At 43.6% G+C, this 13,959-nt stretch overlaps 1 protein-coding gene across 2 annotated transcripts in view; it reads right to left on the reverse strand.

Moving 5' to 3' along the window:
• Positions 1-13,959, reverse strand: part of BAZ2A (bromodomain adjacent to zinc finger domain 2A) — a 161,371-nt gene that overhangs the window by 11,052 nt on the left and 136,360 nt on the right. For both annotated transcript variants that reach the window (XM_077483474.1, XM_077483473.1), the window contains exon 26: positions 12,100-12,246. In XM_077483474.1, coding sequence (XP_077339600.1) covers positions 12,100-12,246 — 147 coding nt within the window. The remainder of the gene's footprint in view (positions 1-12,099; positions 12,247-13,959) is intronic.

Genomic DNA, 13,959 nt, shown 5'->3' on the forward strand with positions numbered 1-13,959 from the left:
ATAAATTGGTTAGTTGACCGATTAATCGATTCATCAGACAATAACCTTAATAAAAAGTGTGATGTACAATTTAGTTAATATGTAAAGTTTACAATAAAAGGCAATTTCTTCTTCAATATCTATATGCAGTATTAAATATAAATAACAGACAAAAGAGATATACCATCAACGGACTCCGAGAGCAAATAAAAAAAAAAATTAGACAGTTTTGTTGATTTTTAGACAGAAGTGTAATATATACACTATGTATGACAGACTCCCTTGTCATAGGCAGGTGGCTCGATAAAAGCTACCTTCACCTGCTGTCACTTATGCTGGATGTACAATGTCTTCCTTAAAAAAAAAAAAAATAATAATTTTAAGAATGTTTTCACAGAGCAGCCCTAACTTTCCTTTTCTGGGGTCCTCCTCCTGCCTTCAGAGTGCTCCAATAGTAAGCTGCAAATTATAGTTTAGAGTGGCCCTATAGCAAGGAAGAAAAAAAAAAAAAAAATAAAAAATTCTGCCTTTAGAACTACTGCCTTCCTGCCCAGGAATATATGCCCCATGAGGCATTGCCCCTCACACATACAAGTTCTCAGGCACTGACATGTATAGACATTGTACTGAGCTGTATGTGTGCTGCACTGTATTTCCTGATTTGTAAAAAAATTATTCATTTTTTATGCAGGCCAACTAATTGGCTGGCCGATTATATTGATTATGAAAATAGTTGACAACTATTTGTTTAATTTCACTTTCTCAAACATTTCTGAACTATGCTGCCCAGCAAGTAGCCAAAACACATTTATAGAAGAGCATATATACAGAACAACCAGCATGAAAAATCCTGCCAAAAAAAAAAAAAAAAAAATCAAAAAAAAAAAAAAATCACTTGAACCAGCTGAGCCCCAGATGCTAGAACCACCAGCAGTCCATAACAGCTACATTGCAGCACAAGAGCAGAGCAATAAGAGGAATAGGATTTATGTATTCATTGTAAAATTATTTTGTTGGAGTCCATTGGTAGACACAGGAAGCCTTTAACCTTTGCACTATACTGCTGCCTAAAAGAGAACTGGGGCACTGGTAAAGCAAAATCTGTAGGCCAACCCAGGGTAACCCCCTCCCAGTACCAGCTGCGCCCATGTTGAGGAAAAGCCGTACCAAAAGCATGACCATAAACACTGAGGGGTGGTACCCGTGTCCCTCAATGCACGCCAAGAAATGGATTTTAGTATTTGTATAAAAATCCTGTTTTCTTTCCATTGAGGGACACCAGAAGAAAAAGGATAGATTCACACCAGGTGCTATGGAACTGCATTGTGCGGCTATTCCAGTGCAGTCCCACTGTACCCCCACCACAAGACAAGGCAAAATGCGCTGTGCACAAAAGAAAAACAAAAAAACATACAAACACTGCGTGCAGGCCTTTTATTCCACTGCAGCGCAGCCACTGTATGCCAGCCAACAGATTTTATGAAATGTCACAACGTGTAACAAACCAATAAAGCTACAGAGGCTGGTGTGAATGTACATAAAAGGAGGAAAAGCAGGGCACACCGACCTTGTGCATTACCAATGGTAAATTTTATTAAAAACCATAACTGCAATAATCATACTCAAACGAGTGTGTAAAAGAGGCTTATCAGTAAATGAGACTACATCTCTGAACGCCTGCAACACAGACCGGATACTGGAGGGGTCAGATGGCATCACAAACGGCTAACGTGTTTCAAGGGCATACCCTTTTCCTCAGAGCCAAAGCGGTGAATAACTTGAAAGGTTGGTGCACCCCCCCCCTTTCCTCTTTATGTTTCAGTTCTAAGAATACCCATTGTTCCGAGGAGGGCAGCAAGACTGCAGGCATTGTTTGATTCAGAGGGTTGGCCGCAGCACTTATCCATAGATTAAGCCCCCAAGCGTGGGAGATTGTTATTGTTTTGGTGTGAATGTACCCGAAAGCCGGGAATGCACGATTCCTTTTTGTTCACCGGATGAGCTGAACGAAGAAGAAAAAAAAAAAGAAAAAGGGAACGGATCCCCCCCATCTACACAAGCAAGGTGATTGGAGGATACCTTTCCCTGCTGATGTTGGCACTTAATCCCACAGCTTTCCCATTCTTGTGGAACATCCATTGGGAATGGTTATTAAAAGGTGCTCAAGGACCTAAATTACTGAGGTAGGTTCTGACAAATCGACCTAAAAAGGCCTACTCTCCAAGATAGTTTTCAGAAACGCTGTAAACGATGAGGCAATGCCAGAGGCTTTGGGCTCAAATTTTTACTAGAAGGGAGTCTGAAGAGTGCCCAATGTGGGGGTGGTGCCTGAAGGTCACCTCAATTCTATCGCCACCTCCCATGTGCAGCCCAGATGCAGTACTCCAAAGGCCAGTGTGGTGAAGACGACACTGGAAAGCGGCAGTTTAAATGATGGATGTCGAGACAAGTCTTGATTGAAGGGGGGGGGGGGGGGAAAATAAAGTGCTATTAAAAAATAAATATAAAAATAAATAAAAAAAGTTTGTCCTAACAGAACTGTAGAAAAAAAAAACCCGTCCTTCCCAGGACTTTAAAAAAAAAACAAAAAAAAAAACCTAAACACACCACTTGAGGCATGCTGCTAGTGGAAGGGGTTATCTTGGGCTGACCTCCAGTTCTTTTGTTTGCAAGTGTTTAACCTATTGCCCCACCTATAGGAGAATTAAAAACTTCCTGTGTCCCTCAGTGGACAAGCACAAAAAGCTTTGATATCGCGTACTAAACAAAATATAGTACAGCTTATGTGTAAAATCCTTTTCTTGGAGTACATCATGGGACACAGAGCCTTAAGTAATTACTTAATGGGTTATAGGCCACCTTCAGGTGTTGACACTGGTAAACGCAATCAAGGAAGTTTACTCCCTATATAACCCCCCCTTCCTTCCAGGAGCACATCAGTTTTTGAAGCAAAGCAATGTACTTAAATCCCCCCCCAAAAAAAAAGTGTGGAGGGACCTCTGTGTCCTATGATGTACTCCAAGAAAATGATTTTTATAGGTAAGCAGTAATTAAAAATCCCATTTTCTTTATTGTACATCAGGCCCTGCCCAAGAAGCAGTAGCCAACCTGGTAGAGTGCGCCTTAACTTGAAACGGGGGAAACGTGCCCCTTAAAGCATAAAGTTTGGATTATCACTTGTCAAATCCACTTAGCGACAGTGGATTTCGACACTGCCTGTCCTTTCTTTAGGATCCTCTGGCAGAATAAATAAGACATCAGTCTTACGAATCTGAGCAGTTGCCTTTAACCACTTGCCAACCGCCTCACGACGACATAAGTCGGCAGAATGGCATGGGCGGGCAAAGTAACGTATGGGTATGGCATTGATCCAGGAGCAATCCGTGCCGAGATGGAGGCCACCGATTCATGGCCACCCCCTCGTGATCGCTCCTGGCGAAACTTCCCCTGCTTCTGTAATGTAAACAGAAGCAGGGGAAGTGATATAATCTCTCCTTGTGGAGCCTTTTCATTCCAGCTCCGGAGGAGAGAAGACATCAAGTAAGTTTGCACCAACACTACACTTACAGTAGAACATGCAGGAACACTTTTCTGTTTCAATATGTTTATTGAAATTTGAATAAACAGGAAAAAACATGAGACTACAATCTGCTCCTTGTGCGCCCTCGCAGGGGCTACAAAGCATGTATATGAAACCAAAGGGCCAACCATCACATTATACTTATAATAAACACAATAAAAGGAGGGAAAATGAGTAGGGGGTGGTATCGAGACTGGCTCCGGAACCAGGCAACTCGTTCCCTCGACGTTTCCGGAGGGCAAGCCCTTCTCCCACTACCCCCTTCTACGGGGGGCAGCAGTATTCGTTAACAATAGGAGAGATTACAAAGAAGAGTGAAGAGAGATAGGGAAAAAAAGAAGAAAAGGTAGAGAGAGAAGAGGGGGAAGAAAGGAGTGGGAAAGTTCGGGTGCGGGTGCCTCGCCAAGAGGAGTTCGACCAAGCCCAGGCATGCAGCTTGGAGCGCGGGGAACTCATAGGAGATCCACGGCTCCCAGATTTTTTAGAAATGTAGCATGAGAATCATGAACAATACTGGACATACGTGCAGGAACACTTTTCAACCCCCTGTCACAGTGACACCAATAGCATTCCCCCCCCCCCCCCCCCCCGTTTTACCGATTACTGCATTGTTGTCATTTGTGACTGTTATAAGTGGTAAGGCAGTTAGTGGTAGGGCCCTTTAGGTCTGGGGTACCCCCTAATAAAGGTTTAACCCCAAGATCACCCCCCCCCAGTGTCACTAAGTAATAGTTTTTCTGATCGCTGTATTAGTGTCACCGGTGACGCTAGTTAGGTAGGTAAGTATTTAGGTTCACCGTCAACTTTTTATAGCGTCAGGTACCCCCATATACTAGTAAAGGTTTTAACCCCCGATTGCCCCCTAGTTAACCCTTTCACCAGTCGACCGATATGGGTTTTTCTCTGGCCGATGCCGATATTTAGAAATAATGGTGGCCGATAGCCGATATATGATGCCGATTTTTTTGGGCCGATATGTTAGGCCGATTTTATTTTATTTATTTTTTTCATTTATTTTTTTCCTTTTTTTTTATTTTATTTTTTTAATCCCCCTTGATCTAACACACCTTTCCCACTGGGGCGTTTTTCAGGCACTTTTGGGCTAAAAATAGCACCTGTAAAGTGCCTGCAAAATGGCTCCCCTGCAGTCTGTGTGAAAGACAGAGTGCTTTCACAATGAGGCGATGCGCTGGCAGGATCTTAAAAAAAAAGTCCTGCAAGCAGCACGTGTGGAGTGGTGTATACCGCTCCTCCACCACTCCTGCCCATTGATATGAATGGGCACCACTGCCGAAGCGCATGTAATGCGATTTGGCAGCGGTGCTTCACGGGCGCATTTAACCTCTTCCTTGGGCGCTAGCTGGGTTATATGTGCCCCACTAGCAGCCAAATAGCACCACTAAAACTTGCGTTTTACCATCAACGCCTGCCCGCTCCAGTGTGAAAGCAGTCTTCCTAAGTGATACAGAAAATGTCTTACATTTACACATTTATTAAACAAAACAAACCTCCAATCAGTTTACTTGTATGTATGATTTAGATTTAAAAAAAAAACCTATATATTAAATTAAAACAGGTAGTCAAAACTTTTGGACGAAAAAAAAAAAAAAATGGGCTAACTTTACTGTTTTTATTTTATTTTTTAAATAGTGTATTTTTTCCCCAAAAAAATGCATTTGAAAGACCTCTGTGCAAATGCCGTGTGACATAAAATATTGCAACAACCGCTATTTTATTCCCTAGGATCTCTGCTAAAAAAAATATATATAATTTTTGGGGGGTCTAAGTGATTTTCTGTCAGAACATGCAGGATTTTTACTTGTAAGCAACAAGTGTCAGAAAAGATTTAGTCTTTAAATGGTTAAACTGAGAACTTCTACACACAGAGATGACTTCATTCATTCAGAAGTGTAAACATTGTATCTTTCTGTTCTTATCTTGGCAGCCTGCCCAGAGAGGAGGAAAGAAGTTTCTGATGACTCAGGCAACTTGCACTGACTTCTATTACAGAAGTAATTTCAAAGTACCGCTGTAGTTCTAAATCGGCTTTTTATCAGCACAATCGGCCGATGCCGATTATTTAAAAAACGCCAAATATCGGCCGGCCGATATATTGGTCGACCTCTAATCACTGTATAACTGTTACAGGCGACGCTGGTTAGTTTGTTTTTTATAGTGTCAGGGCACCCTACGTTTATTACCCAATAAAGGTTTAACCCCCTAATCATCCGGCGGGTGATACAAGTTAGGTTTTAGGGTCTGCGTTGCCCCAGTCAGCGTCAGGTTAGTGCCAGTACAACTAACACCCACGAACGCAGCATAACCTCCCTTAGTGGTATAGTATCTGAATAGATTGATATCTGATCAGATCTATACTAGAGTCCCCAAAAACACCTCGTTAGCAGGCTCAGCCCAGATACCTGCTAGCACCTGCATTTTGCCCCTCCGCCCAGCCCACCCAAGTGCAGTATCGATCAATCACTGTCACAAAACACTAAACACACAACTGCAGCGTTCGCAGAGTCAGGCCTGATCCCTGCGATCGCTAACAGTTTTTTTGATAGCGTTTTGATACAGTTGCTAACAGTCAGGAGCTTTTTTTTTTTTTTTTACCTGCGAGTCTCACTAGTGTACCACTAAATAGAGGTCGACCGATATGGGTTTTTCTCTGGCCGATGCCGATATTTAGAAATCATGGCGGCCGATAGCCGATATATGATGCCGATTTTTTTGGGCCGATATGTTAGGCCGATTTTATTTTATTTATTTATTTTTAATCCCCCTTGATCTAACACACCTTTCCCACTGGGGTGTTTTTTAAGGCGCTTTTGGGCTAAAAATAGCGCCTGTAAAGTGCCTGCAAAATGGCTCCCCTGCAGTCTGTGTGAAAGACAGAGTGCTTTCACACTGAGGCGATGCGCTGGCAGGATCTTAAAAAAAAAAGTCCTGCAAGCAGCACGTTTGGAGTGGTGTATACCGCTCCTCCACCACTCCTGCCCATTGATATGAATGGGCACCACTGCCGAAGCGCATGCAATGCGATTTGGCAGCGGTGCTTCATGGGCGCATTTAACCTCTTCCTTGGCCGCTAGCTGGGTTATATGTGCCCCACTAGCAGCCAAATAGCACCGCTAAAATGATGGTAAAGAGCCGCTAAAACTTGCGTTTTACCATCAACGTCTGCCCACTCCAGTGTGAAAGCAGTCTTCATAAGTGATACAGAAAATTTCTTACACTTAAAGCGGAAGTCCACCCTAAAATGGACCTTCCGCTCATCGGAACCCTCCCCCCCTCCGGCGCCACAATTGGCACCTTTCAGGGGGGAGGGGGGTGCAGTTACCTGGATAATCCAGGTAACTGCACCCACTTCCGGGCTAGCTCTCTGCGGAAAGGGGCGTACATTACGCCCCTTTCCGCAAGTGCCCGCCCCCTTCCGCAAGTGCCCCGCTGCCTGCTGGGAAACACACAGATCCCAGAGGCAGCGGGGACCGTCCTCATTGCGCAGCGCGGCTCACGCATGCGCAGTAGGGAACCGGGAAATTAAGCCGAAAGGCTCCACTTCCTGATTGCCATACCCAAGATGGCGGCGGCGGCAGCACTCGAGTGTCGATCTAGAGATCGGCTTCGGGTGCCGACATCGCGGGCGCACTGGACAGGTAAGTGTCATTATTTTAAAAGTCAGCAGCTGCAGTATTTGTAGCTGCTGGCTTTTAAAAAAAAAAAAAAAAAAAAAAAACGCGGAGTCCCGGCGGACTTCCGCTTTAAACATTTATTAAACAAAACAAACCTCCAATCAGTTTACTTGTATGTATGATCTAGATTAAAAAAAAAAAAAAACCTATATATTAAATAAAAACAGGTAGTCAAAACTTTTGGACAAAAAAAAAAAAAAAAAAATGGGCTAACTTTACGGTTTTTATTTTATTTTTATTTTTTAAATGGTGTATTTTTTTCCCAAAAAAATGCATTTGAAAGACCTCTGTGCAAATGCCGTGTGACATAAAATATTGCAACAACCGCTATTTTATTCCCTAGGATCTCTGCTAAAAAAATATATATATTTTTTGGGGGGTCTAAGTGATTTTCTGGCAGAAAATACAGGATTTTTACTTGTAAGCAACAAGTGTCAGAAAAGATTTAGTCTTTAAATGGTTAAACTGAGAACTTCTACACAGAGATGACTTCATTCATTCAGAAGTGTAAACATTGTATCATTTAGTTCTTTTCTTGGCAGTCTGCCCAGAGAGGAGGAAAGTGTTGCTATGACGACTCAGACAACTCACACTGACTTCTTACAGAAGTCATTTCAAAGTCCCGCTGTAGAATCGGCTTTTTATTAACACAATCGGCCGATGCCGATTATTTAAAAAACGGCAAATATCGGCCGGCCGATATATCGGTCGACCTCTACCACTAAATTTAGAGCCCAAAATGGCAAAATTGAAGGTACACTAGCGAAGAGGCCTACACATTTCTGAGCATGACAGATAGTGAAGATGAAGTCACTCATTTGTCAGATTCATGCTCAGAATATGATCCTGTAGACAGCGGCTCCATGACAGATAGCTCTGACGACAGAGTTGTGGTCCCTGCCAAGGTCAGGTGTACCAGACCCCAATCTTCTGTCATTGAGGTGCAAGAACCGCAGGTCCCTAGTATGGAGTAAAGCAGTACTAGTGCTGCTCATCCTTCTGGTGAACTGGCAAGCACCAGCGGCCTAGTTCACCCTGGTCGTAGTCAAACCAGCACTGCAGTATCACGTGGTGACGTGGCGAGTCCCATAAGTGTAGTTCAAGCTGGTGAGGTGGCAAGCATGTGAATAACAAATGAAATTATATATATATATATATATATATATATATATATATATATATATATATATTTGTTGTGTAGTTTGTTGTGCAGGAAGCTCTCTAAGGGCCTGTTTAAATTGGTCCTTTAGGGATTGGCAGATGTCTATTGGAGAGGCTCATTAACGGCACCTGCCAAGGAAAAGGCAGTCTTTAGCAGGGATTCCAACTTTTTATCTGTTGGATTCTTAAGCATCTGTACATTGTCTATAGGACAAGTTAGGCTATTATTCACATTGGAAATCACAGCGTCAATTGCTGGTACTTCCCATCTTTTAGAGAATTTCTCCTCCAGAGGATAGAGAATTGAAAATCTCTTCTGAGGGAGAAAATGCTTATCCGGGTGATCCCATTCACCAAAAATAAGCTGTTCTAGTAGTGCATGTGCAGGAAACACATGAAAAGGATGACAAGGTTTTAAGGAATATACATGCAACAAAATAGTGTTAAACTAAGCTATCCAGAACACACATTAATAGGCTCATACAATAACAATGTAATCAAAAAGTGACAACCGCGACAGTGAAAACATCAGTATTCCAAAAAAAGTAAATATACATATAGGACCTTTGTAAGGTATAACCCATACAAAGCAATATAACCAACAGTCCCAATGATCAGACAGTCCAATCAGATGGTAAATGCCCCGGTAGACAAGAAGATATAATAACACTGGATCTTGAATGGATCTCAAGGAGATAGAAGTTATATAGGAAGATGAAACACTCTTATGTTGGATACAAGTACCATATGGCAATGTATCATACGAGCTTAAAGCGCTCCAAATATTAGCTCAAGGGAGAAACCAAACCAAGTTGGATCCAGGCAGTCAGGACTGAGGGACACCCATCTCAAAGGCGCCAATTAATCCACGCCAGTAATCTTGGCATGGCAGGAATCCAATGTGATGCACCCAAATAGCTCAGTATATATCCAATACAGTATGGAAAAAAAATGGAAAATAATTCCGATGGTGCAGGTCAAAAAAAATAAAAAAATAAAAAGACTAAAAGATTTATTCACATCAAGTAAAAAAAATAAATAAATAAAAAAAAACTGATGTGACAAATATATGTGATCACATAAAAAATATAAAATGGATAAAAGCAAGATAAGCTTAACCGACGCGTTTCGACACAATAGGTCATCGACTGGGGTATATCTCGAGGTTTTAAAGGAACCCAAGGAAGAAGCCAAGCTTTCAGGAGACTCAGTTAGGGGTAGCATGAAAGTAGAACGAACCATCTCCGTAAGAGTTTGTATCAGCAATTTCTTAGATTGAGAGGCTGAAAAAAGGTTCATCCACCGTTGTTTCCTCCACAGAAGAATCATCGGTTTGCTATTCCTCCTGATCAACTGAGGGTAATGCCTCATCCTGCGCCGACTGTTCCCCTGGCAAAGATTCTGAAGTGGGGGGGGGGGGGGGATCTAGCACGCTTCCTATCCATTTGAATGGATGATGCAATTAAGGTCACTAATCTTTTTTCCAGACCCTGCAGGGAGGAGGAAAGGGCATCTTCAGTCATGTATACAGGGGCTGAAATTTGAGAAGCAGCTGCACCATCAATTTGTTCCAATGGCTCACCCTGGCTTGCCATAATTGGTAATTCAGGCGAGGATGACAGCGTGGAAATGCGACTCGGGATCCTAATGCCTGGGGGTGAAACCTTTACTATCTTTTTGGTTTTTGTGGTGTCTTTTTGGGCAGGCATAGTCCCAAGTACAAAAACAGAGGCACTCTACAAATTGTACTTAATTACTGAAAATAGTCATGACTTTTAAAGCCGCTATAAAGTTCAGCCTAGTGCTGGGAAAAAAAAGTGTTGTTCATGTATTAGGAATACAAGTTTTGCAAACCATACACAGCTCCTGTGTCCTTGTGTTGCAGGCTGCTTGTCTCTTCCTCATCAGCCGAGGAGAGACCGTCACACTTGTGATATTTATCTGTTTTAGCCTGCCGTGCGTCCTTGTGGATGTTCACGGCACCGCATTTAGGCCCACCCCTCCGAGAAACTTTTTTGCCCCCATTTCTATTTAAAATGTTCCCGCGCACAGCGTTTTTCGGATTCCAGACCTAACATTGGGGTGGCGGAGGGTAGAGACCCATCCAGCACACAGCCACAGTAAAACATTTAGCGGTATTAGCGCGCGGGGGGGTATTTATTTTATTTTTTTTAACTTGCAAAGTTTCCGTCCACACGCTGCTGCAACCTGACATGGGCTGAGTGAATACAACAGAGCAAGGTATGTGTCTAGACTAGAGCTGCAACTAACGATTAATTTGTCTGTTGACTAATCTATCGATTATTTTTTCGATTAGTCAACGACTATCCGATTATTTTTTTATGAATCTAGTGGGTTTTTTCTGATTAGCTAATTAATCCTTTGGATAACCTTGAGAGTATGGCAGAGTATTGCACTGGCGGGCAGAGTATTGCACTGGCGGGCAGAGTATTGCACTGGCGGGCAGAGTATTGCACTGGCGGGCAGAGTATTGCACTCTATTGGCGGGCAGAGTATTGCACTGCAGCAGAGTATTGCATTGCAGCAGAGTATTGTATTGCACTGGCTGGCAGAGTATCGGGCTGGCAGAGTATTGGGTTGGGTATGGAGGGATGGCTGCTTCCATCTGACCTCTCCCCTCCACTGCACAGATCAGTACAGAGAGGGGAGAGAGAAACCGGCGTCATGTCATGACGCCGGTTTGTTTACAAGCGATCGCTCCGTCGGAGCGATCACATTGTAAACGCCTGGGTGTAGAAAGATGGCCACCGCTTCGAAGCTAGGCCGAAGCCGCGGCCTCTCCTAAGGCCGAGACCGCGGATCGCGGCATGTGCGCTTGGATCACAGATCGGTGACGATCCGTTGCACCCCTAGGGACAGCGGCACGGAGGGGGAGAAGAGATGGTGACGGCGGCACGGAGTGCAGCGGTAGATACTAAGCACTGCCACCACTGTGACGCATCGACGCCCTGCACGCACGTCGACGTATTTTCTTAGTCGACGCGTCGCGGCAGCTCTAGTCTAGACTCCTCTAGTGGAGAATTAAGGCATGACATTTTTTCCCTAGTAGAAGAATGCATAGATGTTTTTAATACCCAAGTTTCTTCCCTTACCTTATCCTCTGCCACAGGATTTGCTGAATTAACAGACAACCTTCACCCATCACGGCAGGCTGCGTTTAGCAAACCTTCAGGACCAGGCCCCTAAAACGGATCACCCCATCAGGACGTTTAGGTAATGTAAGACGACCTAAGCTCTGGGTTCCTGGGGTCCAGCCCTACAGGCAAAACCTTGTGCTTCAGATACGAGGTCCCAGGTACCATCCTTTTAGGGCTTAATGGCACTTTGTATGGATCTGGTCTATGGAGGCCATTTAAATCCAGCATGGATCCCTCCTGGAGCGCCTCAGAGCACATCTTTATTCATGACCAACACCTTAGACACTGGCGAAAAAACCTTATGTGCTCCTGGAAGGAGGAGGGGTTATATAGGGAGTAAACTTCCTTGATTGGTTTTATCAGTGTTAACACCTGAAGGTGGCCTATAACTAATTAAGTAATTACTTAAGGCTCTGTGTCCCATGATGTACGATAAAGAAAAAATGCAGGAGCTAATGGCACTTGATTACCACATAATGAAAGGAATGCCATATTCATATAGATATATAGCCTGCTAAAATGCACATACCTGAGCCACACAGTTGGGACAAAACCAATCTCCTTCTGGAATTTCTGTCATTGGAGGTCGATGGCAGTAAGTGTGACAGCCACGATCACAGCTGTCACAAAGCAACAAACAATCGTCGTTGTCTCCCTTCCGACAATAAATGCAAGTCTAACAATGGAAGACACAATTATCGTTAACCACTTGCCTGCCAGGCCAATTCTGATATTTCTCTCCTACATGTAAAAATCATTTTTTTGCTAGAAAATAACACAGAATCCCCAAATATTATATATTTTTTTTTTTAGCAGAGACTCTAGAGAATAAAGTGGATGCGGTCATTGCACCTTTTTATCTCGCACAGTATTTGAGCTGCAATTTTTCAAACGCTTTAATGAAATAAAAAAAAACAAAACAGTAAAGTTAGCCCAATTTTTTTGCATAAATGTGAAAGATGTTACGCCAAGTAAATAGATAGCCAAGATGCCACGCTTCAAAATTACACGCTCTCGTGGAATGGCGCCAAACTTCGGTACTTAAAATTCCCCATATTTGACGCTCTAAAAATGTTTACAGGTTACATGTTTTGAGTTACAGAGGTGGTCATGGGCTAGAACGATTGCTCTTACATTCGCGGCGATACCTCACATGCGTGGTTTGAATGCAGTTTACATATGTGGGGGCGACTTACATATGCAATCGCTTATGCGAGCGACCATGCGGGGGACAGGGGGCAATTAAAATTTTTTATTGTTAAATTTTACTTTTATTTTTCTAGTTTGATGCTTTCTTTTTTACCTTGATCACTTGTATTTCTATTACAAGGAATGTAAACATCCCCTGGTAGTAGGAATAGTGCGCGAGAGGTCAACTTTACAGTGAGATCTGGGGTCAATAAGTCCCCAGATCTCACCTCTAGGGTGAGAAGCCTGAAATAAGAAAAAAAAAAAAAAACACACGATCATGGCTTCCCAGCTGAGGTGGCGACATTTTTTTCAAATGCAGAGCCTGGGCATGAGGTCATTAAATCGTGCCCCGCCTCCGCAGATCATAGAGACTTCGGGGACCATCTGGTCATCGTCTGGCACTGATCAGTTTCTTCTCCAGTTCGCCGATCGCTGGGGCGAGGCGGGAGAAGCACCCTTCCTGCCACCTGTAAGAGAGCTCAAGTGGCTGAACAGGCGCTAGGATTGTTCTTATGGTGAAGGGAATTGCTGCTCACCGCTCAAAACAGACGACATCATATGACGTTGGGCGGGTGGGAAGCAGTTAAAGTACTTGTCTAAGGATTTGTGTTTCTGTCAATCTGGCCCTGAGATTTAAACGGCTCCATCAAATCACTTCACTGTCTGACAGGGCAGGAGACCCAATTTTTTGATGCAGTTAGGTACACTTATGCCCCGTACACACGAGCGGACTTTTCAACATCCAAAGTCCGAAGGACCGAGTCCGTCAGACTATCCGATCGTGTGTGGGCTGCAACGGACTTTTGATTCGCCAAAGTCTGATGGACTTTAGAAATGAAGCATGCTTCAAATTTTCCCGACGGAACTCCGCCGGACCCGGTCCCCTTCGAAAACTCCGCTCGTGTGTATGCTACTCCGACGGACTAAAACCGACGCTAGGGCAGCTATTGGCTACTGGCTATGAACTTCCTTATTCGAGTCCAGTCGTTCGTCATCACGTTCGAATCCGTCGGAGTTTAGTGTGATTGTGTGTGGCCAAGTCCGTTCGGCCGAAAAGTCTGTCAGAACTCCGTCGGAATTCCAGCAGAACTCCGACGGAACTCCTTTGGAAGTCTGTCGGACTTAAGTCCGCTCGTGTGTACGGGGCATTAGGCCCCTTTCACACTGGGGCAGGTTTTCAGGCCCCTTTCACTCCAGT

Source organism: Lithobates pipiens, unplaced genomic scaffold (assembly GCF_037356315.1).
Source record: "Lithobates pipiens isolate NorthernLeopardFrog02 unplaced genomic scaffold, aLitPip1_a1.2 Scaffold_16, whole genome shotgun sequence".
In the NCBI taxonomy this organism is placed as follows: domain Eukaryota; kingdom Metazoa; phylum Chordata; class Amphibia; order Anura; family Ranidae; genus Lithobates; species Lithobates pipiens.